General features: G+C 40.5%; 2 protein-coding genes across 20 annotated transcripts in view; one reads left to right on the top strand and one right to left on the bottom strand.

The window, feature by feature from the left end:
• Positions 1 to 90: 90 nt before the first annotated feature.
• PTPMT1 (protein tyrosine phosphatase, mitochondrial 1) lies at positions 91 to 2295 on the bottom strand. Its single transcript, XM_017811351.1, has 4 exons — positions 2097 to 2295; positions 1944 to 2024; positions 1231 to 1422; positions 91 to 352 (listed from the first exon to the last, which is right to left on the bottom strand). Exons 1-4 carry the CDS (start codon positions 2265 to 2267, stop codon positions 221 to 223), a joined length of 576 nt encoding a protein of 191 aa, XP_017666840.1. The 5' UTR covers positions 2268 to 2295; the 3' UTR covers positions 91 to 220.
• Positions 2296 to 2508: 213 nt separating this feature from the next.
• Positions 2509 to 23069, top strand: part of CELF1 (CUGBP, Elav-like family member 1) — a 61390-nt gene continuing 40829 nt past the window's right edge. For 7 of the 19 annotated variants that reach the window (XM_017808493.1, XM_017808557.1, XM_017808537.1 and 4 more), the window contains exons 1-4: positions 3029 to 3513; positions 3869 to 3974; positions 14057 to 14143; positions 18871 to 18911. The gene's annotated coding sequence lies outside the window, so the exon portion shown is untranslated. Of the gene's footprint in view, positions 2588 to 2617; positions 2689 to 3028; positions 3514 to 3868; positions 3975 to 12441; positions 12465 to 13557; positions 13701 to 14056; positions 14144 to 18870; positions 18912 to 23069 lie in introns of those variants that run through there. The other 12 variants (XM_017808469.1, XM_017808460.1, XM_017808453.1 and 9 more) reach the window with 12 other exon arrangements.

Genomic DNA, 23069 nt, shown 5'->3' with positions numbered 1-23069 from the left:
CACTGATATCTGGAAAAGAACTATGAGGCTCCAAGAGAACTAAGATATTAACTACAAGAAAAGAAAGCTTTAATGAAACAGCCCAATTTCCCCTTTACTGTAGTTTATGTAAAAACTTCTTTATTGTTGGTCAAGAAGAACAACACTTAAGCCTTGATTAGATCATAAAAACATTTTTTTAAAGCAGCTGAGATGGGGATTTTGGTAGTTCTTACTGACATTATGCAGCTGTCCCAGTGATCATGTTCCTGTGAAATTTCTCCAGGACCTGGACTTGCTTGTGTCGAATGAGGATGTGGGGACGAATCTTGGCAATGGCCTGAATTGCTTCCTGAGGGCTCCAGTGATGCAGCTGAAAAGGCAGAAACCCAGCAAGTGAAAATCCATTCCATCCCTGCACCATTTAATGAAACCTTCCCAGAGGCTATAGGCAACATTAGAGGTGTTAGAAAACTTACTGCTTCGCCCCTTCTGTTTACTTCACGTTCCTCTCAGAGAAGCCTGAATGTCATGGAATCATTCATGAAATGAGTCCCTCGGTTAAAGAGGGATGGTTGCTGCCCAGGCCCTCCACTTTCTGTCTCGCTTACTCTTCCTTCATGTTGTGAATAGGTTCCTGTCCTAGTCCCACCAGACCGGAGCAAAGGCGCAGCTTGCATTTTTAAATTTTTAAAAAACTTTACTGGTACTCATGTGTCGCACTTCAGCACTTAGTGAGAAAATTTTCCCTTCAGCACTAGTGGAAAGTTTTCCAGGGAGCACTTAATAACACCGACAGAAGAATCCACAGGCAGAATTTTGTTCTTAGGGCTGGCTTACCCAGCCTAATGGTTGGGTCAGTAGAGGAACTCAGAAAACCAAAGTCAGTTCTCTTGATCATTAATTGTATTTATTGAAAAGCATAGGAAGGCTCACCATTTCAGTGAACCAAGGAGAAAATCTGAACAAAAATGGGTGTTTTATCTGCTCCGTGAACCTATCCTCATGAGTGACTTGTTATTCCCACCTCAATCTGTTTCTCCATAGAAAGAATTAAGCACAGCAGAATCATTCAAAACACCAAGGTGAGTTTGAGGCCTCTCTTAAAATAGGTGTACAAACTCTGTAAAATCATGGAATATTAATGAACCTGTACGTGCTCAGGTTTCTTGAGCAAGAGCAAACTATAAAGGTTGTCAGCTTTTGCCTAGACTGTATGAAAGTAAACCCCATTTAGCATAAACTCCTTACTTGAATTAAATATGCTGCTACCATGGTGGCACTGCGGGAGCGTCCTGCCTTGCAGTGCACATAGACAGTGTTACCGCAGGCTCGGTGTTTCAGGATGAAGTCAACGCCCTTGTGGAGGTTTTCCAAGGTGGGGACTCCAGTTAGATCCACAGTGCTGAGACACAGTTGCTCCACTCCCATTGCCTCCCATTCCTGAAATGGACATAGCAGATTTGGTCAGTTAATTTTCTGTTTGGTTTTTTTTTTCTCCCTGAAAGAAACCCAAAACCTGTTCAGACAGTTGAGAAAGTCAGTGGGATTGTAAACAGACTTTGAATGTCAATCCTTTAAATCTAATGTATGAAAAGTTTAGTGCTGACCATCAGAAACGAGTAGTTAAAGGGAACTGAAAAGATGTATTTCAGCTAAAGGAAAAGAGGGGAGTTGGGATCTCTTCCCAAAACAAAAGGCATTCCTGTATAGTGGTGTACATGGATTCAATGCTCCCCGTCCCTCCCCGCCACTGCAGCTGTAACAGTTCACTCGCATCCTCACGTTTTAGTGGTTTGTAAGTAAAGTAAGTTTTAAAGTTGCGAGAAGTCACGTCTTTGCTGTCACAGGACTTGGCGGGCGCTGCCGGGAACGCGGCAGGAGGCGGATAAAGCCTCGCTGCGCCTGGACCGACGGAGCGTCAAGAGACCTGTCCAAGGATCATAGGCAATGCCCGGGCTCACCTGTGGGGAACAGCAGAAGAAGCGGGTCTCGTAGTTCTCGGTGAGGGTGACCACGGCGCGCACGTTCTCCTCCGCCACCATCTGCGGGCACAGGCGCGGTCAGGAACCGCCGCCCTCCCGGCCCGGCCCGGCCCGGCCGCCCGCTCGCCTTACCCTGCGGCTGCGCCCCCGCAGCGGCAGCGCCCCGAGCAGCACGGCCTCGTCGATGCGGTGGAACCAGGGCCGGCGAGACCCCGGCAGCCGCGCCCGCGCCGCCGTGTACAGCAGCGAGGGGTAGAAGAGCAGCCGCGCCGCGCCGGCGCCCAGCGCCTCCGCCACCCCCATCGGCGCCGGGGCCGCGCCGCGCCGGGCCGGGCCGTGCCGAGGGCCGGAGGAGCGTCGCGGCCGCACGCACCGACCGTGAGCACACGGGGCGCCCGGGGCGGGGCCGGGCCGGGGGCGGGCGGGGCCCGGTGGGGCCGGGGCGGGGCGAGGCCGGGCGGGGCGCGGCGGCGGCGGCGGCTCGGGGGGGGCGGGAGCGGGAGCACCGCCCCGGCCCCCCCACCCCGCGCTCCCCGTGGTCTCTCCCGGAAGCGCCGCCATCTTGCGGAGCCGGCCCGAGGCGGCGCAGGGAGCGGAGCGGGCGCGGGCGGATCCCGGGGCAGGTGAGGGCGGTGCCGCCGGGAGGAGCTCGGGCCGGGCCGGGCCGGGCACGGCGGGGCCGAGCCGAGCCGAGCCGGCAGGAAGCGCGGTTCGCCTCGCGCAGGTAACGGCTCCTTTCCCCTTCGCCCCCAGTTCCCCGGGGCTCCCGCCGCGAGGCCGCTCGTGCAGGGCCGCGGCGACTGCCCTGCTCCCCTCCGCGGGGCAGCCACCGCCGCCCTGCGTGCGCCATCCTGGGGCGGTGCCGCGCCGGCGGGGCCCGGGGCCGGAGGCTGCCGGGTGCCGTGTGTGATCCGGGCGCTGACAGCGCCGCGGGCGGTGGCGGGGGCGCTGCGGGGGCGAGCGCGGCCCGCGGCGGCGGCGCCATTGGGGCCGGGGTGCTGCGGCGGAGCCGGGCGGACCCCGGGGCGGGGGAGCGGCTCCCCCGGGTTCGGGCGCCGCCGGCCTGCCGGGCTGGGCGCTTATCGTAGCAACCGGCGTGCGGTTCCCCGCTGTCCTCGGCGCGGTGGGGTCTGTCCTCCGGAGCAGTGAAACGTTTGCTGGTGCACCAGGGAGCGGAGGTTGGTCGGGTGTACGAGGAGCGCGAGCAGGGAAATTGGAGTTCGGCACAATGTGAGGAATTGCAGCCTCAAGCGTGAGAAGGCGTGACAGACACTGCTGGAATGAAGTAGGAAGAGGAATATAAAAACCAGGAGAGACGGAGCATAAAAGAGATGATAAGTGATTGAAGAAGAAAAAAGGTCGATAACCGCATGCGATTTTTATAGGACTGTTTATGAGTAGGAAGTTGAGAGGCAGCGTTCTAATAAAGTGTGAACCTTCACTCCTTTAAATTCCTCAGGAATTGTGGCCCATTTTCACCTTTGAGATACAGGCATTCTCTTCTGCCAGAAGTTGTCGGGGAACATTTTTCGAATGTTGCAGCTTTCTTGTATGTACTGCTTGAGTGTGATTGTTGGGTGTGTTTCACCAGGAGTTCGCTTGATTTAAAAAAGTATTTGGTGGGGATTTATATCTTGAAGTATGCTTTGCTCACAAGACCTTGAACTTTTTGAGTATATTTAATTTCTGGTTTTAATTTATTTTTTGTGTATGTATGTCCTGCCAGTCCTGCTCTTTGTACCAGTGATCACAAAAAATTGCTAAATTGTCTCCTGGTCTCTTTTACTGTCTTCTCTGTTGTTTTTCTATAGGGTAGTTCAACAGATAGATTTTACTGCACTGACTTGGTATTGCATAGCCATAACGAACGCGTCACATTTTCATTTTTTTTCCATTCCCCTCAGCTCTTTTCTTGGGATCTCTGCATAATGTGAGATACTGTATCTTCCTGGAGTTGTGTCTGGACCCAAGTATTTAAGAGGCAGCGTTGTTGGAAATCCTGCTGCTGCAGTAGGTGTTCAGAATTAATAAATACATCTTTAGACTGAGATAGGAAATATTCCGGTGGGCAGAGATTGCATCCAGCAGCTTCGTATGTTCAGTTGCATTCCTGCCGATGAAGAGCCCCCCGGGGCAGCAGCGCGATTCTTATATCTGCTCAGGGACATGGGTGCAGATATATACCACCAGTAAAATTCCTAAATAGGGTTTTTAAAATACAGTGATGTAAAGAACTATTTTTTCTTAAGGTGCTTACTGTTCTCTTTCAGCCTGTGCTCACATTCAAAGTTATTGGTGATACTTATTCTGGGAAAGTGTAGGATGTTTTGTGGAGTGTGTTCACTCTTTCTGAATGATCATTCTTGGATGGCTGTGTTTTTCCTTTCCCTGTCAAAGTCTCTAATGTTACATTAGGGAAAAATCAGTCCCAGATCCTACCTGCTTAGTTACGTTTGCCCTTTTGTATCTACTTTTTTTTTTTTTTGGGTATTTGAAGCAAAGTAGTTGATGCAGGCCTAGGAAATTCTGTTTACATGCAGAAGAAAGTGGGAACACAACCTCTGTAGAAAAGTAGAGGATTGAAAAGTGATTGTCCTAAAATCATGAACATTAAAACGTGAAGATTTATGTGTTAGGTAGTTTTGTTTTAAAAGTAAATGGCTTACAATAGTGAGAAGAACTTATCCATCTTTCACAATAGAAGACAGGTAAAGAACTCCATGGTATTACAGAGTGCTTAATAGTGAATTCACATTTTTCCTAGTCCTTCACAGTTTGATACACTCATAAGATGATCTTTATGTGGTAAGAGGAAGGCGTCTTTGACTTTTATTTCTTCTGCTATGAGTAGGGATTCTGAAAACATGCTGCCTGGCACTGTTTCCCTAAATGGGAAAACAAGAAAGGTGGCAGTATCATAGGTATACAATAATTGTCTTTCTCATTAATAATAAATCCATAACTTGCAAGTAACCTTTACATCAATTGAAGAATCATTAGTTGAAACAAAGTACGGTGCTTTGGCATAAGGGAAGTATTAATATAAGAGAAATATTTGTAATATTATGTAAGTTTTCTTCTGAAATTATTGCTAACAATATGCTGAATTAGTTGAATTTCATAAAAGGTCGATGTTATGTGGATCTTAAATATTTAGATTCACGTTGAGTTAAATAAGATTCTACCTGTAATCTAGTGCCTAATTGAACTTAGTAAGAAACTTTGTTATGAGCAGGTTGCTCCTTAACTATTTCTTGCTTATTTTTCAGAAATGAGGTTATGGACTATCAGTTACTGAGTTGTCTGCCACAAGTCTTTTCAGAGTGCCCACTCTAATTTTTTCTTTAGTGCCTTTTTTTTAGACTAGATGGGAAGTGATACAAATTCTCATCCTTTTTGAGATTTACTGGTTGTTAGCATCTAACTCTGGGATCTAAGAACCCACTGGTCAGGCTGTTGGAGACTCTTGTTCAGCAATATGTCCACAAGGCAGTCCAGTTTTCCAAGTCATAATGTGAGTTTGGTTACTGAAACAGCAGCAGTAGTCCAAGAGACTGAGATCTATATTTCTGCACTCTTATTTTTTAGTCTTGCCATGAATGTCTTAAATGTTTTGTTTCAACCGGGGCATGTTCAGTATTGCTTCTTGTCCTTCGGGAGGAGTTATTCACTGCCTTGGTAACTGTCTTCTGGCAAGAAAGTATCATTTTTATCCATTGATCAGGTATTTGGCAGGAGAGAAAAAACAGTGTAAATCAAAGCAGACTAAAATACTTCAGGGTTTATTAGAATGGGAGTTGTAATTTGAGAAGAGTTATCTAGGGCCTCTAATGGGTTTTTCTGGTGAAGTATCACAGCACAGAATCTTAAGATGTGATCCTGTTACAAGACTTCTTGAGGCAAGAGAGATTATCTCAACTGAAAAAAGTAACTTGCAGTTTTATTGCCCTTCCTTACATCATTAGAGAAGGTTGTCATTATAGATCTTGCTATACGAAAAAATGCAAGATACCATTTTTCTGCTATTTTAAAAAGGTGCCAAGACACTTTGGGACATAACAGTGAAAAGAGAGAGCTTTAGAGTTCACATTTTCAAGAGGAGATTTCCCAAACATCAACTGAACATCGTTATTTGCACCTGATGCAAGATTCAAGTGTGCAAAGCTAAAATACACATTAGGTCTAAGCAGGAAATTTAGATAGAACAAGGGAGAAAATGTAAACTACTTTAGAGCTGCAGTGCCAATTAGCCTGCAAATGCTTTGCTGTAGGGAGGAATAGTTCACAAGTCTGAACTGTGATAGACAGAGCAGGCTTATTTGTTCGACAGCAATATAGTGCAGCAGTTGTCATCCCAGGGAAAGGAAGTGTTTTTTCTGAATCTTGAGTAGCTTAAAACTTCCAACTATCTTAGCTCTGTGCATTTTGAAAGAAAAGGCATTGTTGCTAACTGAATTCAATATGAACAATGAGCAACTAGATGGATGAACAGAAGTCTTCAGTAGTTTTCAAATTTTAGTGAGGAATTTCAGTTTAGATGATGCACTTTGTCACAGAAATATATGTAAGTGAAAGCCTTCTGCCAGAAGTGAAATCCTTGTGCACAAGTTGTCTTGTCTGTCCCATGTATACGTATTACCCTTTCGTATTCAGTATACTTAGTATATCATGGTCTGGTTTTTGTTTTGATTTTAGAAAAGATATGCTGGCTTACTGGCTGCTCTGTTAGAGGCAGAGTATGAGTGGCAAACTGACAAACTGTGAGTTTTGATAATGAGTCTACTGATGTAGAGATTTATAACTGATTTAATGGTTTGGCTTGCAGTGTTAAAGTTACAGGTAAATTTAAAGTTGTATAAACTCGGCTTAAAATCGTATCTCTGCAGAATTTTAACGTCGGTTTGACTAAATTACTTGTAAATATAAAAAAACTTGCGGATGAGAGAGTGAGTGTTTGTCGAGTATCTAGTGTCATGCTGGTATGGTATCTGGCAGGCTTTCCTTTGCAGACAGGTTTTTTTTCTTTTGATGCTTGCATACTGTGTATTCTCTCAGAGCTGAATGCTCTCCTGATTCAGATAACAAGGGTGGATGTCTTACATTGCTTTTACTTTAAATAATGTGAGTTTTTCAGGACCTTGGCTTCTTTTTTTCACCACCATCAAAACTGTACTTTCTGGTAGTTTTCACTTCTGCCTGCAGGCTGTTTCGTATTTCACCCTTCACAAAAATAATGCGGTTGTTATCCACTAGATTTCAGCACCTCACATGTCAAAGTAAAACTGTTGTTCTGCAAACATCTTATCATTTAGAATTCAGGCTTTGACTGAACCCATGCATATTCTCTGCTATTTTTGCCTTGAACTATGCAGTTCAAAAGATATTCCAACAAATGCATGCTATCCACAAATCTTTTACACTGTTGGAAAGGGAATATTCATGTCTGTTTTTTTCCAAAGCAGAGGAGAGTTGGTTATTTATGAAGCTTGTAATTCAGATGAAGTATTTAGCAGACAATGTCTAAGTCTACATACAAAAATGATAGCATCTTTCTTAATATATGTAGAGGTTTGCAAGATGGACACCACACATCTTATTATCTGAAAAATCTTACAAGAAAGCTTTGACAAGTGATTCTTCAGAAGGCAATGAAATATTGCTCTTTCAGGAAGAGAAGATATATTTTGAATGCCACATCTAGCTTTTGCATTTCATGTAGGTACAACAGAGTGTAGAAGTAATTCTTCACTTATAGTTTCATTTTCCTAAGCTATCCACTATTCCACTATCTTAAAATCTTTTTGCCAACTTACCTCTGCTTCCTTGTTATTTGCCTTGAAAAAATTCCTGTTCTCTGTTTAAACTCCTGAATTAAAAAGCATACATCTGGATGACAGATCAATGTAGTGAAGAATTGTATTTCTTTGGGTATTTTCTTGTCTTGGCTGTCATTGTTTTATGACTGTACAATGTGTAGCATGATTCATGAAACAGTAAAGATTCCTTGCACAGTCCTAAGTGACATTAGAAGTGATACTGTGTAAAATTATCAATATGCAAAATCTTTGGGAGGAAAAAAAAGGTTGTATATTTACTTCTCTAAAGCAGTTTTGACCACTCAGAAATCCATGATTATATGCTTTGGTGACTTAAGAAAAGTTAAGTGAGGATATTCTGATATTTATGGAGTAAAGCCACCCATGTTACATTTTGAATTGTGCATTCGTGGCCAGAATTTGATCACTAGTAGAGAATGGCTGTAGGTGGTACTGTCTGTATTTAGCAGTGTGGAAGCTGCTTTGGCACTAATTCTCTGATGTAGAAATTTGCTTTACAGTTTAAAAGTTTTTTTTTTTGGGTTTAAAAGTATTTTTTCATTTATTTCAAGACTGAGTTTAATAGACATTTCATGGGGAGCATTTTTGTGAGGAAAATAATTTAGGCTATGCTTAGGTGTAGAGCTAATTCAGAGTATTATGGTGTCTTCCTGAATTTGCAGGGAGCCTAAAGCATTATCTCAGTGATGAGAAATCGAAAAAAATAACGAGATTGTTGGTTTAAATACCAGCACCTTTATAGCTACTTGCAAGTTACATTAACAGAACTGCCTGACTAGTGTACTTCTCTGAGTTCTAAATTGACTACTACATTCCTGATATAGCTGAAAGTTGCAGCTTCCAGTTACTTATATGAGAGAACTTATCTGGTAACTTCTGTAAAGTAGTTTTTATCACCACAAAAATATGGGATACATCAAGTAGAAGAAATAGGCAGCAGCATAGGGTAATAAATCTCTCATGAAAAAATTTAGTTTTTTATATAATGAAACTGCTTTTGAGTTTGCAGACTGTCATACTTCTGTAGTAAAAAAAAAAAAAGTCATAGACTATGCCCCTTATTTTATTTTTTCTTTGAATTCCTAGGGATATGGGTTTTCAGTTACACTTGCTCCTTCCATGCCAGAACATGAAAAGGGGTGGGGCAGGTGGAGAGAGAAGGGGATGCTGCATAGAAGTGTAATTTTTTCTGTTTTTAAGAAGAATGCGTAGAAAAAGTTTTAGTTTGTGTTTAAACACTGGCAAAAAGGACTACTGGGAAAGCAGACATGGTATGGCAGATCACCATAGTAATTAGCATCAGCCAATGAGAAAGGTCATGGTTTCTGGTTTAGGACAATACTTAAGAAGGGAGAAGGGTTTAAAAAGATGGCTATAATTCAGTTTGGGCTGCGGGGGGAGAAGGTCAAACCAAGAACTTAATATGTGAATGTGTGTCCAAAAGCAACAAGGAAAACCTTGCCAGTTCAGTAGTTCTTGAAATGCTGGTGGATGTGGGGATTCCCTGGAACAGAGATTTTTGTCTTGTTTTGGAGTTGCTGCTCAGATTCTGTTGGTGAATAAAGCAAAACGTACTTGGAACTCATTTCTAAGCAGTAACTCCTTTAGATTTGTACAGTTTAATTCTTTTCCTTCTTGCACGGTGTGACAGTGAATGAGGCTGTGCGTGTGTGAAGGAACTTGTCTTAGCAATGGTCTCTTTCAGAGACCATGTATGGGTAAAGCAGTTCGGCTGGTTCAGCTCCTGCTCCTCCCTCTCACAGAGCTGAGCAGAATCTCTTCTGCTGAAACGGTTGTTCCACTTTCTGCTTTCTATATTTGTCCAGCAGCAGCCGCAGCACACTGGATAACTAGGCAGTGTGGCTGGCCTGGTGGGCATTTGCTGAGCAGAATTGAGAGCCAGGGCTTACAGTCTCTGTTACGTCCGTCTATCTGTCTGTCTGCGTCTCTGGGGAGGACTGGAGTTCCAAGTGAAAGGTGATCTGTTTGTAGATGTTGTTTTTTTGTAAAATGCAGTTCATTCAAATTTGGGAGTCTAGGGACAGGGAGCAGAGGAGGGAAGGCAGTTGTCTTGCAGGGACAGTATGTGTGTAGTGAGTGGCAGTGGCATCAGAAAGATACAGACAGATTTAACCTCCAAAAGAGCTGCTGTATTCTGGGATGAGGATTTTAATCTCCCTTCCTGCTTTGGGGTGTGATTAACCAGGGCCTGTATTTTTCCATAAAAGGTCTGTTGTCACTGTCTGCCTTGAAGATTAATGAAAGCTAGATCCTGTCCCGGAAGATCTGAGTGGTGTCTTTGCTTGTTATGGGCAATGGGGATTAATGAGGAGGTAGACCCTGCCCTGCCTAGTTGGAAATCAGGAGTTGGTATTGAGGGATGGGGTTTGGGGGAAATACCTTGTTAGGAAGAACTGGAAACTTGTAGCTAAGACTTTCCTGACTGCCTGCCTGTGTAAACTTTGTATTAAGGCCCTGCACGCATTGGGATGATGACTACTCACAATTGCTTTTTGAAGTAGTAGATCAGGTGAACAAATAGTACAGAAAGTCTGTTAGCTGCTGTAGTAAACTGTTCTTTGAGTAGTAGAAAGGTGCTCGAAATTGTGGCAGCAACTGGATACACCATTAACATTGGCAATAATTTTTTTGAGTGGGAGAAAGAGGGAAAGGGAGAAATAGTTTTTTGGGAATACTGTCCACTTACAAATTCTCCTGCCTTTTGAATATCTATGCAAATAGGCATCAGGCCTTTTGGTTATGGAATTTGAGCAAGGAAAACGTTGTTTCAGTTGTGGAATGGAAGTCAGCATCTTGCTAAAATCATTCTTGAGGACCATATTCCATAAACTCAGTCTGAATTATTTTTGTTTCCTACCACTGCAGTGTCTTCAGTGTATTTCCTCCTGAGAAAGCTGTGTGTCTTGAATTTGGAAGAAGCAAATTTTAGTGGCAAATTGGTGGCTCTCAGCTGGCTGGCAATATCTGAATCGCACTGATGTCTGCAGGCAGGGACCTGTGACAGAGGGTCATCTTCTTGAACTGCTTGAACTCAAGCAACTTCGTTGTGTGGCTGTTTTCCGATCCTTCTTTCTTTAATGGGGACACACTGCAATAACTGTTCCATGTTCATCTGGAAAACCTAAGAATATGCAGCTTCTGGGATGCTAAGCTTGTTGCCTTAAGTGTCTTGACATTTTTCCTAATTCTGGCATCCTCTGCCAGAATTCGGCCCGCTGCCTGTTTTTCTTCCTGCTTTTCCATTTCCTGACTCCTTAGTTGATGTCTTTTCATTTGTATGAGTTAACCAGTGAAAGGTAATTCTTGGTACTGTTCGATGCCAGTGGTTGGGGTTTTGTAATTCCTCTACTTTGAAGTGCTTTTTGGTAGCATACTTACCTTTTTTTTTTTTTTTTTTTTTTTTTGTAGCAGGATAGCAGGAATATGATTAGGCAGTTACAAAGGCCTCTTGGAAGTGCACTATTGCATGTTTAAAAAATAGCGTCCATTCTGTGAAAGATGCCATGATAAATGGGTAGAACACCGAATAAACATATGTGCATCTAGGGCATTGAGTAGATGAAAGACAGGCTATAGGATGGCACTAGGGAATTTAAATCTTACCATTTTGTAAGAATCTTCCTAAAGGCAATATATTAAGAAAGCGACATTGTTCAGACCTAAGATAAGCTGTCAAAACAGGAAATCTTATTTGCCAAATATACTTTGAGTTTGGGTAATCCATTCTGGATTGGCTGTGTTACCCTGTTAGCAGAAAAGATTTAATCAGGATTTGAGACAAATGAAAAATTAACTTCTGTCTGATGTCCTTTGAAGGTACTGAAATTCCACAGGTAGGGGTAATTTTTTATTTTCTTCTTGCCCTATTTTATTTTTTACAAAAATAATTCTGGTTTTTTAAGGTCATAATCATGCAGTTGAATAATAAGGTTAAGTTAAGACTGGAAATGTTGGAAGATTATGGGAATTTGGAATTAAGTCCAGTGTTCATTTGCAGTTAATGAAACTGTTGGAAATAATTTGCTGTTGGAAAGCAATTACAAGTATTAAACTCCAGGAAGAATAAATGAAAGTTAAAAAATATTTACTTGTGATTTTAAAAAACTGAATCATATAGTTTAATCAAGGATAGTGAATGCCGTGTCTTTAAATGTCAGATGCAGTCCACTGACAAAGAATTGGGACAGTAAAGGTGATTATATGGAAGAGCATGTATGTGCTTCTTAGAAGTATAACGTTTTTTTAACAGAAAGAGTGGAAACCTTCTTTGTCACTTGAGGCCTTTAGAAAGAATTAATCAGTAGAGAATTAATGATGTGAAATTCAGCACCTAAATCTGATTATCTAGTTCCATGAGTAATTTAAATGAGCATCTGCCAGTATTGCTCTGAAAGTCTCGTGCCATCTTTGTGTTTTTCATTTCCTTTGTGCCACCAAGACTATGTGTGGTTGTGCAGTGAATTGAATCTGGGAGCATGCTTGGATTAAAACTATTATATTCATGTTGTTGTTGGTAGTCTTAATCACACCTTACCCGTTTCCTTTCTCAGGCTTGTTATACAGAGGTGGGGATGGACAGCTGGTGAGGAAAGAGTTGTGCACTATTCTTTTGGCAAGAGCATCAGCTTAAATTGAATCTACAGTACGAATATCTTTGTATTTCCTCCTCATTTCTATAAAATGTTTCTGGAGAGCTGTACCCAGTCCTCTCTGTAATATAAGCCCAAAAAACTTAAGTAAGAATTGTTTGCGTGTGTTACCTGCTGTGGCACGTGTAATTTGGTTCTCTACTGGGAAGTACTAAATGTTGTCTTAACATACTTCTTTATGAAGGCAGTATTTGATACACGCTGTGTTTGATACTGCTGTACAGAGAAGCTTGCTGTTCATCTGGGAAGAAATCAGTGAGCTTTTCTGATGTGAGGACAGAGAGAAAATAATGTGCCACATATACTCTCCCTGAATCAAAACCTTATACATGACAATCTAAGATACCTCCAGAATTTAGGTACAAGGTATAGCAACCATGAGAATCCAGCAAGATACGTGAGGATTTTATATCTGTTTTGACTCCTCATGCAGCCAAAACTGTATTAATAGCACTCGTTTTTGCCATAAAGTTTCTGGAGTCTCCTTCTGCTAGCAGTGGAAACCAGCTGATGTTATACTGAGCCTTCCAGGAAAAGTGAATGGAAAGAATTGATGGATAAGTGTGTAAGTGAAGAACATCTGAAAATACGTGCGTAAGACTTCAAGCAAGTACTGACTCTGGTTCTTGGCAAAGTGCATTGCCACTCTTTATCCTTCTCCCCTCAGTCTAAGATCAGGTTGCGGATCCAGCAGGGAGGGTTTCTGAGGCCTTGGGAAGAGAAAGGAGCAAGCCAAGCTGTGCTGGCACGAGAGTCAGTGAGCATCAATCACCGGAGAGAAGCAGCCTGGAGAGGGTGTTTCAGGGTCACAGAATGGGCCATGAGGGTAGTTTGTGGATTAAAAGGCTGCTGATACCAGTAGGAAAAACATTCTATTAAATGTTCATAACTAAGAATGAAAGCTGCTTCAGACAGGGAAAAGTTAATTTAAAATGTGACATCACATTTGTGAATGGTAGTCAGACAAAAATAATGCTTCAAGGTGCTGCATGTGTTTATGCATTCATGTGTTTTCAGGAGATTGTAAATTAATGCAGATTTTTTGGTTTTTTCTGTATTATTTGCAGTTGTTTGTGTGCTTTAGGTACTATATAAAGATAATGAAAAGGGTAGTAAATGTTACAAAAAAAGAAATTGAAGTATATACAAATGATGCTACAAATGATGACAAATTGGAAACCTTCAGAGCTGGAGTAGAAGCTCAGTAAGAACTGCTTTACAGTGAAATGGTTAGATTTTATTAAATTTTTTAATAAAAGTCAGGACATTGCTAAGTTGATGTTCCCACAGAAATGCCAGCATTTGCCTCTGAAGAAAAAGAAATAGCGTGAAATACTTTTTAAAACTTCGGCTCTACACACCAATATTAAATCTCTTTAAATGTTAATGAAAACTGTCTGCTGTTGAAAGTGATTTGAATCAGTATTCATTTGTTATAATAGAGCAGTGACTTCAATTCTTTGCAGATGTAAATGAGTGTAATTTGAGACTTGTATCCATTTACTTCTGCAAAGGGTTTGACCATGTACCTGTTACAAAATAAAGATAAAAATAATTGAGCATATTTTTACTCTTTGGTTTGCAGGCGTGGCAATGGCAGATTCTGCACGGTAGAGTTCATGGCAAGTATTTGTCTAATATAAGCCAAGCAAGACGCACATACAAGCTTAAGGTAAATCAGTCTTTCTTAGTTGTGCTTCTTTGAAATAAAATATAAATGATTATACGTAAACATTTTGCAAATACAGAATTTCAGGCCTACTCAGAATTTTGCATCCAGATTAATTCTGATCCTTCAAAACTGGGACACCTCAAAATTATTTTCTTCTGAAACTGGCAGTAAATGCTGGAAACGGCCATGTGCACTGTGTCCTCTTTTAGTGTTTCAGGTGTGATAATACAGAATAGTGATTGCATTTGAGGATCTTTTTTCTCTGCGTTTGAATCTATTCCCTTTTGTACAATCAGAAGAAAGGTATGTAAGTACCTTGAATTTTTAACACAGAGCTATGCAAACTGTGTCTGTCTAAATATTGCACAGGGATGATTTTCCCATCAAGACTTTTTTACTTTACTTTTAATGATAGGTAAGTGAAAGTCTTAGTCTTGTGGCTGAGATGGATGAGGTTGTTAAAGTTCAGCTAAAGTTCAATTGCTTCTAGGTAGGAAGTAGGTTCCTACTAGGTTAAGGAGTAGGTTCAGTGGTTAAACTGAAAATATTGTTTCTGTTCACTAAACCTCAATCTTCTACTCAAAAGAAGATATAAAACTGCTACATTTGATAGGTCTTGCTGCGGTGTGTACAGCAGCAAAACATGAATGCATGTTTTCTAAGTATTTTGAATCTTCATTCAAAAAGTAGATGATATATTGCTTTTGTTTTGTATTTGTAACTCGTGATATATTTTGAAAGTCCCTTAATGCCATAATCTGGATGGAGATAGCAAGCTTAAATCTTTTGTTGGTGAGATTCTTTGGGGTTTATTAACAGACAGATGTTTTATGGACATTTTTTTGTGAAGTTGTTTACTAGGTTTTCAACTGAGATGCAACCACTGTAACAGCGTGATGATATTTTCTTATTCGATACACTCTGTCACTAGTTCTCAAAATACTTTTTCACAAAATAAAAAAGATTATAATATTGTACAAATGGAAACTCTTTAGTACCAAAAAGTGACTTGTCAAATGCTATTTAACCCATAGTTAATAATATAACTGATACCTTCTAAGTTCCAGTCTCATGTTTTGAACAGTAGATCACAGGATTGTTTTGCATTCTTAAAGTGTGTCTCTTGACCGTCTCATTATGGGTTGTAAGGCTTAATGATCGGTCTTGGGAACGTTTGGGCTGTAATTGCTGACTGGGCATGGAACAGACATTGCAAATATGGGCAGCGTGCCAAATGTTAAGTATTTTGTGATGTCCTGGTTAGAGGAACTTGAAACATGGCATTTTAAATGTTTTTCTCTCTTTTCTTTTTGTCTTGATCTGCAGTAGTCCCAAAATGTGCACCTCTTCTATTCTTCAATCTGTTCTTACATTAAAAAAAACTTACATTCTTATAGTGGAACATACTGTTGTGAGTAATTCAACTGGTCTACTTGGTAACTGTACAGATTGCCCGCTAACCTGTATGCCTGATAGTATTTGTGCTGGCAGCACTGGGGAAAACAGTACTCAACAGCTCTGTCTGCAAAAATGAAGTGAGCAGGCAATGAAGTAATTGGGAGCTGTGGCCTCGCAGTGAACACGTGACTCCTGCTGCTGTGAGGTTTGGGTGGTGTAAAGGTTGCAGTAGAAGGGCATTTTGTCCGATAAGAAAGTAGGGCTGCTTCCGTGGTGAGGGTTTTTATACTGCAAGAGTTTCTCCTCACTTATCTCTGTTGTCTTGCTTCCTCGTAAGTAAGAGTTACTAGAAAGTGACACTTTCTGTGGGTTGTGGCCCAAGCTGTATAGTAATTGAAACTTATCTGATTTGTATAGGCCTCTCTGTTCATACTCTGACTAGTGCACTTGCTCCGTCACTCTGCGATGAATTGTTATGTCCCTCCTTTACTTCCTTCAAAGAAATAGTTCTTTTTATATTGTCAAATTTTTGTTATTGGTCATATTGGTACTTAAAAATACGTAAATCTGCAGTGAGCCCAGACTGAATGCTGATTTATGTGAGAGACTGTTGACGCCAGGATGTATCTGAGGTTGAGCTGTGTGGTCTGTTAGCCTCTTTAATTGCCATTGGTAACCTGGACATCCCATAAACATTAGTTCCTGGAAAGAGTAATGAGAAATCAGAAGAAACTAGTCTAGACAAGTGGTAACTGTGACAGTAATGTCATTGATCAGAATCCATTAAATGATCTGGTATTCTCTTAGATGGTCCTGGGTGCTGGTGAGACTGAAGTTTTGTATCAAAAGTAGTATCAAAGCAACATCCCTAGATTTATTGGGCTTATATCCACTGTCTAGTACTTAGTGGCTAGAGCCGCTTGTTTTCATTACCAGCTGTAATTCTGTTTGTATTATATTGCTTATCAGAAGTTACAAGTGTTCATCAGTGAGAGTATATTTTGTCACTTTTAGATCTGCCAGGGCTAAGTATTAAATCGAAGTGTTAAACCTTTGTTTTTCTACATGCAGTTGTCAGGTGGTGTCCTAGTTCCTCCCAGCTTGGTAAGGGAGTTGGAAGTGAGTAACATCTGTACTCGGATGCAGCACTTCAGTCAGGGGGCAACTTCAGGAAAAATCTTAGCAAAAGCTGTGATGTCTCAATTTATGCCTGTTAAGTGTTTTGCTGATCCCTCTAAGAGCCTACACTCATGCAACTATGAAAACAGTTGGCTGTCAGCATCTAATGCTGGGCTGGGGAGGATCTAATTTGCACAAGAGCTTTCTGCCACGTCAGTTAATTACAGAAATGGCTGTGTCGCACTGGTTGCACACATTGTATACCTTGATCTGGCGTATCCAAGTCCCAGTTTCTTCTGAGAAAAGACACGGTTGTCAGATTCTTTGGCCTTTGATTCAAGTTTGTCTGATGTATAAACTTGGATAAATGATTCAGTGTATTTATGTTCTGCATGCAATTAAATGAACCATTATGGAACAATTTATGATTTAAGAACATTCTCCCAGGCTTTCTGCAGGTGGTTGTCAGATTTGCTGCTTGTTTTTTGAAGTTTTTATTGTCTTGGATTTTGCCTTTGATTCAATGAGGTGTATATTTTTTCCCAAAGGTGTCCAAGAGTTATGGGCTCCTCTGGCTATGTTAGCTGCACTTTTGGTTCCTTTGAAGTTTTAAATTAATTCATTAGAGTGAATTAATGGCTACATGTGTGAAGGGAATATTTTCTTTTTAACATAAAAAAGATGTTTATATAGATATTCTTAAGCATTTACAAGATAAATAAATTATGTATTTCATTTTTTCTGGAAGCTGATTATCAAAGGAGCAAAACTTAGCATATAGGGTTTAAATATCTGGCAAAAATTTGGTTTAAAAGAAACAGAAGAAAAAAACTGTATGTTTTGAAGGCAAGTCTGTTAGGAGGAATCTGAGACCATTTTTTGACCATAAACAAATATCTTGTAATTAAACTTCAGAAAGCAAAGGAATGTGGGTGAGGTGGAAGGAGGTGTCCTCAGGTAATGTATTTGCCTGACTCACTAGTTGGAGCTTCATAATTCAGAATGCTGTTGTGAAACAGAACAAAAATAAATATGTAAAGTGTTCCCTGAACAATAGTCAGTTTTCAGTAATATTCTAGAAAATATAAATTCATAATTTTGAAAATGCACATTTCAAATAACTGAGTTGTGTTTGTCAGGATTCATGATTGATTTTTATTGTTCTTAACAACTATTATAAGAAAATTAATTTTGTTCTTGTGTTTAGGATTCTTTTTTGCTTTAGAGGCTATGGTACTTTAATAAATCAATTGAACAAATAGAAAGAAATTAGAACAATTGAAAATTACTACAAAATAGCAATTGAAAATTTTTGAGATCTCCCTTTGGAAAAGAAGGCATGAGACATGATGACGTGTATATTACATGAGACAAGTATATTACAAGGCAAGTTAGAAGAGGATATATATCACTTTTTCTCATTTATTAAAAAATATAGAACAAAGGTTATAAAGGGGCCTGCAAAGTAGCAAAAATGTGAGAGCACAGATAGCTTTGTGTAATTTACAAAAAAAACCCGAAAGCCATTCCACAACTAAAAAAATCCAAAATTTGTAGTTAAATATATGTGCTAACTTGTGTTGTGGGTCAATTACTGAGTTTGCAAAAAGAGAGCTGTGAATCATGGAGTAGCATCCCTTATTTATCAGGTGCTAGTACAGAAAATTTGTATGGTTTCTGGTTGATGATTTGCTTAAGATGTAGAAATCACATTTTTATCTTGAGTTGTTAATTCTTTGTGGTCTTTGTGTTTGGTGCATTTCCATTTATGCAGTCTTACATTAGAGTTCCCACCTGCAGGTTCATGGTCATCTGTTAAGGCTGCAGCTGTCAAAATAATGTGATACAGGAGTTTAGGACTGTGGGTACTGCTGTTGGTAACTGCTTCTGTTGTGACAGTCAGAAAGCCAGACAGGTAGGATAAGTCCACTGAATGTTATTAGGGAGTTTTAAGACTTCTGTTTTCAGCCGTGTTGCATTGCAGTCCTCTCTTTTGCCCCCTCTAATCTACTCCGTATTCTTGAAATATGCAACTTCAGGTTTGAGTCTAATGAGGGTAGTCAGCACCTCATGATGACTTCTGTTTTTAGAAATATGCTTTACTTTCACAGTCCTCAGTGCTTTATAAGATGGAGTTCATGTTGTAGTGATTGTTGCTATCCAGTTTTAACTCTGGAGTTCTCAATATCTGTTTTTTCCTTATCTTTTAGACTGAAGACTGGAACGGCTAGAGGGAGGTGCATAGCTGCAGGTATGAACCAACTACTGTTTGTATGCCTCATTTGTGTATTGGATCTTCCTTTCAAATGTTTAGAGAGAAGTTGTTTTTACATTCAGTGATGAAAGCAGTCATTTTCCACTGCAGTGAGCAGTGCTCCCTGAACCTTAAACTCTGCAGTTTCCTGCCTTTGTACTGCTAAAGGGGGTTGGGAGTTAACGGTTTAGTACTGTTAGTACCAAGTCAATAGGCATCTTTAACTCCATCCGTCATTTAATAACTTTAGAAACATAACTGCAAAGTAGAAATGCATGTCTTCTTAGTAATTTCTTGACCAGAGCAAATCTACAGTATTTTGTAGTGCATGAAACCCTAAAGTGTAATAACTCCTCTAGGCTGAGACAAATCTGATTATGTGCAGCAGAACAGGAACTAAGTCTAGTGTGAAAATGCTTGGATCCAAATGCAAGGATCTTCTAGTGCAATTTTCTTAATGCTAGAAGTTCAGTAAGGATATAGTTTCGCATGACAGCTGAGACAATTGCCCCTTCCTTTCTTACTGAGTTTCCAGGTCTGTGTCCTTTGGTTACGCTTGGTTCTCATGGTAGTTTGCATAGTAGACAAAGTCAGCTTGACAACCCAATAAACAGCTCTTCTGTGATCATGTTGTTATTTTCCCGGTTTAGGAATTCGGAATGATTTACTGTGTGGTCAGAGAAGTACCAAAAGAATAGATCAGACTGTTTGGAACTGTGTACCCTAAGAGTTTCAGTTCACTTCTGAGGACAGTTGACCTGTAACTGCTGTGTTAAGTAACACTGTCATGCTCAAGTGTGGTGATTTTTGCTTTTCTGGTGAATCATCTCTGCCATGACAGAAATATTATGTGCTTTGGTCTGGACAATCAGGGAGAGTTGAGTTTTTATATTGTCTTGAGGAAACGGTTGTTTTCTACTGTGGACAGACATTTGCTACAGTTTGCATAAATACATTGGAAAGGATTTAGTTATGTCTATATCAGAAAGAAAAACAAATTTGTCTTTAAAGTGCAGGATATCCTGCCTCTCTATATGTTGCTCATCAGGGTAGAAAGATCTAAAACTGGTTTAAGAAATCCAGGAACACCTTCATTTTTTAGAGAATTGGTGATTGACCTCTGTGTTTGGAAGTACCAGTTTGAGGGCAGTTGTCTCCAGGCATTGTGTGTGTTGCAGAACACTCAGCTTCTTTCCTACATGACTGGTGCCTTGTACTTTGCCCTTCCTGCTCCTTTGCAGCTCCATTAGGACCATACAGAAGATTGGACAGAGAAAATACTCGTCCTTGTTTGTGGGTTTTGTCTGAAGAGTTTGCATCTTTTGAGACAGACTAGTCTGATTAGACCTAGTTTTTCAAACTCATGGGATTCTGCCAGTTGCAAAACACAGGTCCAGAATCCGTAGATCTGGATTACTTAAATAACGAAATAATCAGATTATTTAGATAGCAAAGTAATCACAAAGTTTCTGGTTGATGAAAACAAGTCACTTCTATTTGCTGCAAGATCCATGATTTCCAGCAAAATAAAGTTGAGTTCATCTATCTAAATGTGAACGTAGAAAGGTGTCCAAGTGAAAGAGAATGGAGTCTTGAACATCTGAGAATGGTATATGAAATTGTTTGTGTACATTTGTTTACATTTCATACCCAGTATGAAATGCCTCTTATAATGATTAACACTACAGAGATATATCAGAATAAAACTGATGGCATTCTGCTTCTGGTCTGGTACAGAGAAAAAAATTGAGGAGGGATCAGCTTTGCTTCGAGATAAGGAATCAATCAGCCTTTGAAATAGCACTTGATTTTGTTCCCCAGTTTTCTCGTAGAAACTATCTTGAACCAGAAAAGTTTTTGAACAGAGAGTTTACTCAGAGATTCAGGATTTTTTCTTGTGTTTGGGCATTTATATGCCACACTTTGCCAAAGCAGATTAAACAGATATTCTGTCAAATAATATTGCCCTACAAGTCCTTATGAGCACTGACAGTTTCAAGACTGAGGAGCTCCTACGTTTGTATTGACTCTTGTCGTATCCACATTTACCATGCTGATATTCTGCTGGAGGACAAGAATGCCTTTGTACTATGAATAGAGAGCACTGTAGGGTTCATATTATTTTACTGTCCTGCCCCTCCTCGAGGATCATCCTGTTGTTTTCCTGAAGGTAAGCTCTAATGAAAACTCCATTGAGACACATTTGTAAACATGTTGTATAATGAAGGATAGCACCTTACCTGTTTTTACTTGAAACATCTATGTGCAGAAATTTTATTTGAACAGACCTGAGCTCCTTCCAAAGTGGAAGTCTTTCACATGGAGATAAAAATGGGCAGCAAAAATTGCAGATTAAGTGATAGTCACAGAATCTTTAAGGTTGGAAAAGACCCTTAAGGTGATAGTCCAACCATTAACATAACACTGCCAAGTCTGCCGTTAAACCTATCCCCAAGCATCTACACGTCTTTGCTTGCGTTCTCAGGGATACATACATATCCCATTCCCATCTCCACTCTCCTCATGGACAATACTGGTGCTATGCCTTTGCAGCCTCATGCCAAGAGCCATGACTTACTGTGTTCCGAGGTGGTGCTCTACGTAGTAATTGTTATTGCAGCAATTACTGTTCTAACTGCCTAGGGTGCTCTCTTGGAGAGCCCCCGGCTGGGTTACATTTGAACTTTCTTCTGATAATGGCCAGTCTTCGCGAGCGAAGATTTGGGAAAGGTCATTGACCCTTCGAGCCTGCGCAGTGGATTTTTTAGGTGAGACACAGTGTGCGCTATATATATACTTTCTTCTGATAACATGCAACAAAAAGCTGTACTTTGGATAAAATGAAATGAAAGAAATAGTGACTTTTTCTATAATAATATAATATTAACTGCATCTGGTACTATTAGTAGAAACAATTTGAGATTAAAGGCTCGTGTGGCTGTTCTGATGGCTGCAAAGGACAATGAAACATGTTGCTTTTAGTCCAAAAGGTCTCTTGAAACTTAACAGAAGAAGAAAAAAGACTTTATCAGAAAAAATTTTAAACAGGTCTGACTGCTATTCTAGACATTTCAGTAAGGAGAGTAATAATATGCAGTTTGTTCCTTTAAGATAACACATAACATGTCTTAAGGAAAAAGGTAACTCTGACCAGTTCTTACTTTAAGGTTTTTTACTTTACATGTGCACAAGGTGTGTTGCTTGCAAAAAACCTTCAGGCATTTTTGATTCACTGAGGTTCTCCTGTAGGTTAATATAACAATCTTTGTACATGGTTTTGTCCTGGAATTGTTTAGCAGGTTCTGTAGTCTCCCCTGGGCCCGATAAGCAACCACACAGCAATTCTCTGCGTAAATGCAGTTGCTTTGCCCATTGTAATGGATCATGACATGTTTGGGCTGAAGACAAGCAGACTGTTTAGAGCTTTCCAGGACCTAGTGGATTTCCAGCTCCTTCAGAGGAATAACTTCTGTCTCTCTTTCAGAAAACTACCTTAAAAATCTGGTAAATAGCGCAGAGATGGCAAAATGTTTGTTTCCAATGTATCTTTTTGACTAAGTACAGAGCTGCGGACTCCTATAATATGGGAAAGGATAGCAGAATTCAGTCTTATCTGAAACCAGATTTCTAGGTCTTGTGTTTGTATTTACAAAGGAAAAAGGTTCAAAGATAATAAGTTTTCTCTTTCATGGAATTGCTTGCAGGATTGTTTCTTGCACAAAAAGATAAAATAGCTGAAGATAAACTTCTGACCAGTCTTAGAAAAGGTCATTTCTGTAAGCTCAGAGGCAACATTTGGGGAGAGAAAGAGGACAGACACTGTAAGTGGCATCTGTACCTAACCTGCAGGGCAAGATTGCTTCCAAACCCTATGTTCTTACTCTTTTCTACTGAAGATTTAAGCCTCGTAGTGCAAGTGTGATTTGCCATCTCTATTTCTGTGTGTCTCAGAGTCTGAATTCAGTCAATAAACAAAGAGTCCAAGGAGAAAACTCTCAAATCATGCTGCTGCCTTAAATGTTCCATCCTGTCACCTTTTAGTGTTTCCCTGTCATTCCAGAGGGTAGAAATGCATGTCCTCGCTTCTTATACTCATTTCCTGCCTTGTCTCCTGTTGTGTGTCGTACAGCTGCCTTTATTTCCTCTTACTATTGT

Source organism: Lepidothrix coronata, unplaced genomic scaffold (assembly GCF_001604755.1).
Source record: "Lepidothrix coronata isolate B3197 unplaced genomic scaffold, Lepidothrix_coronata-1.0 Scaffold1, whole genome shotgun sequence".
Classification (NCBI taxonomy): domain Eukaryota; kingdom Metazoa; phylum Chordata; class Aves; order Passeriformes; family Pipridae; genus Lepidothrix; species Lepidothrix coronata.
The sequence above is the reverse complement of the archived record's forward strand: the minus strand, read 5'-3'. Positions and strand labels throughout refer to the sequence as shown.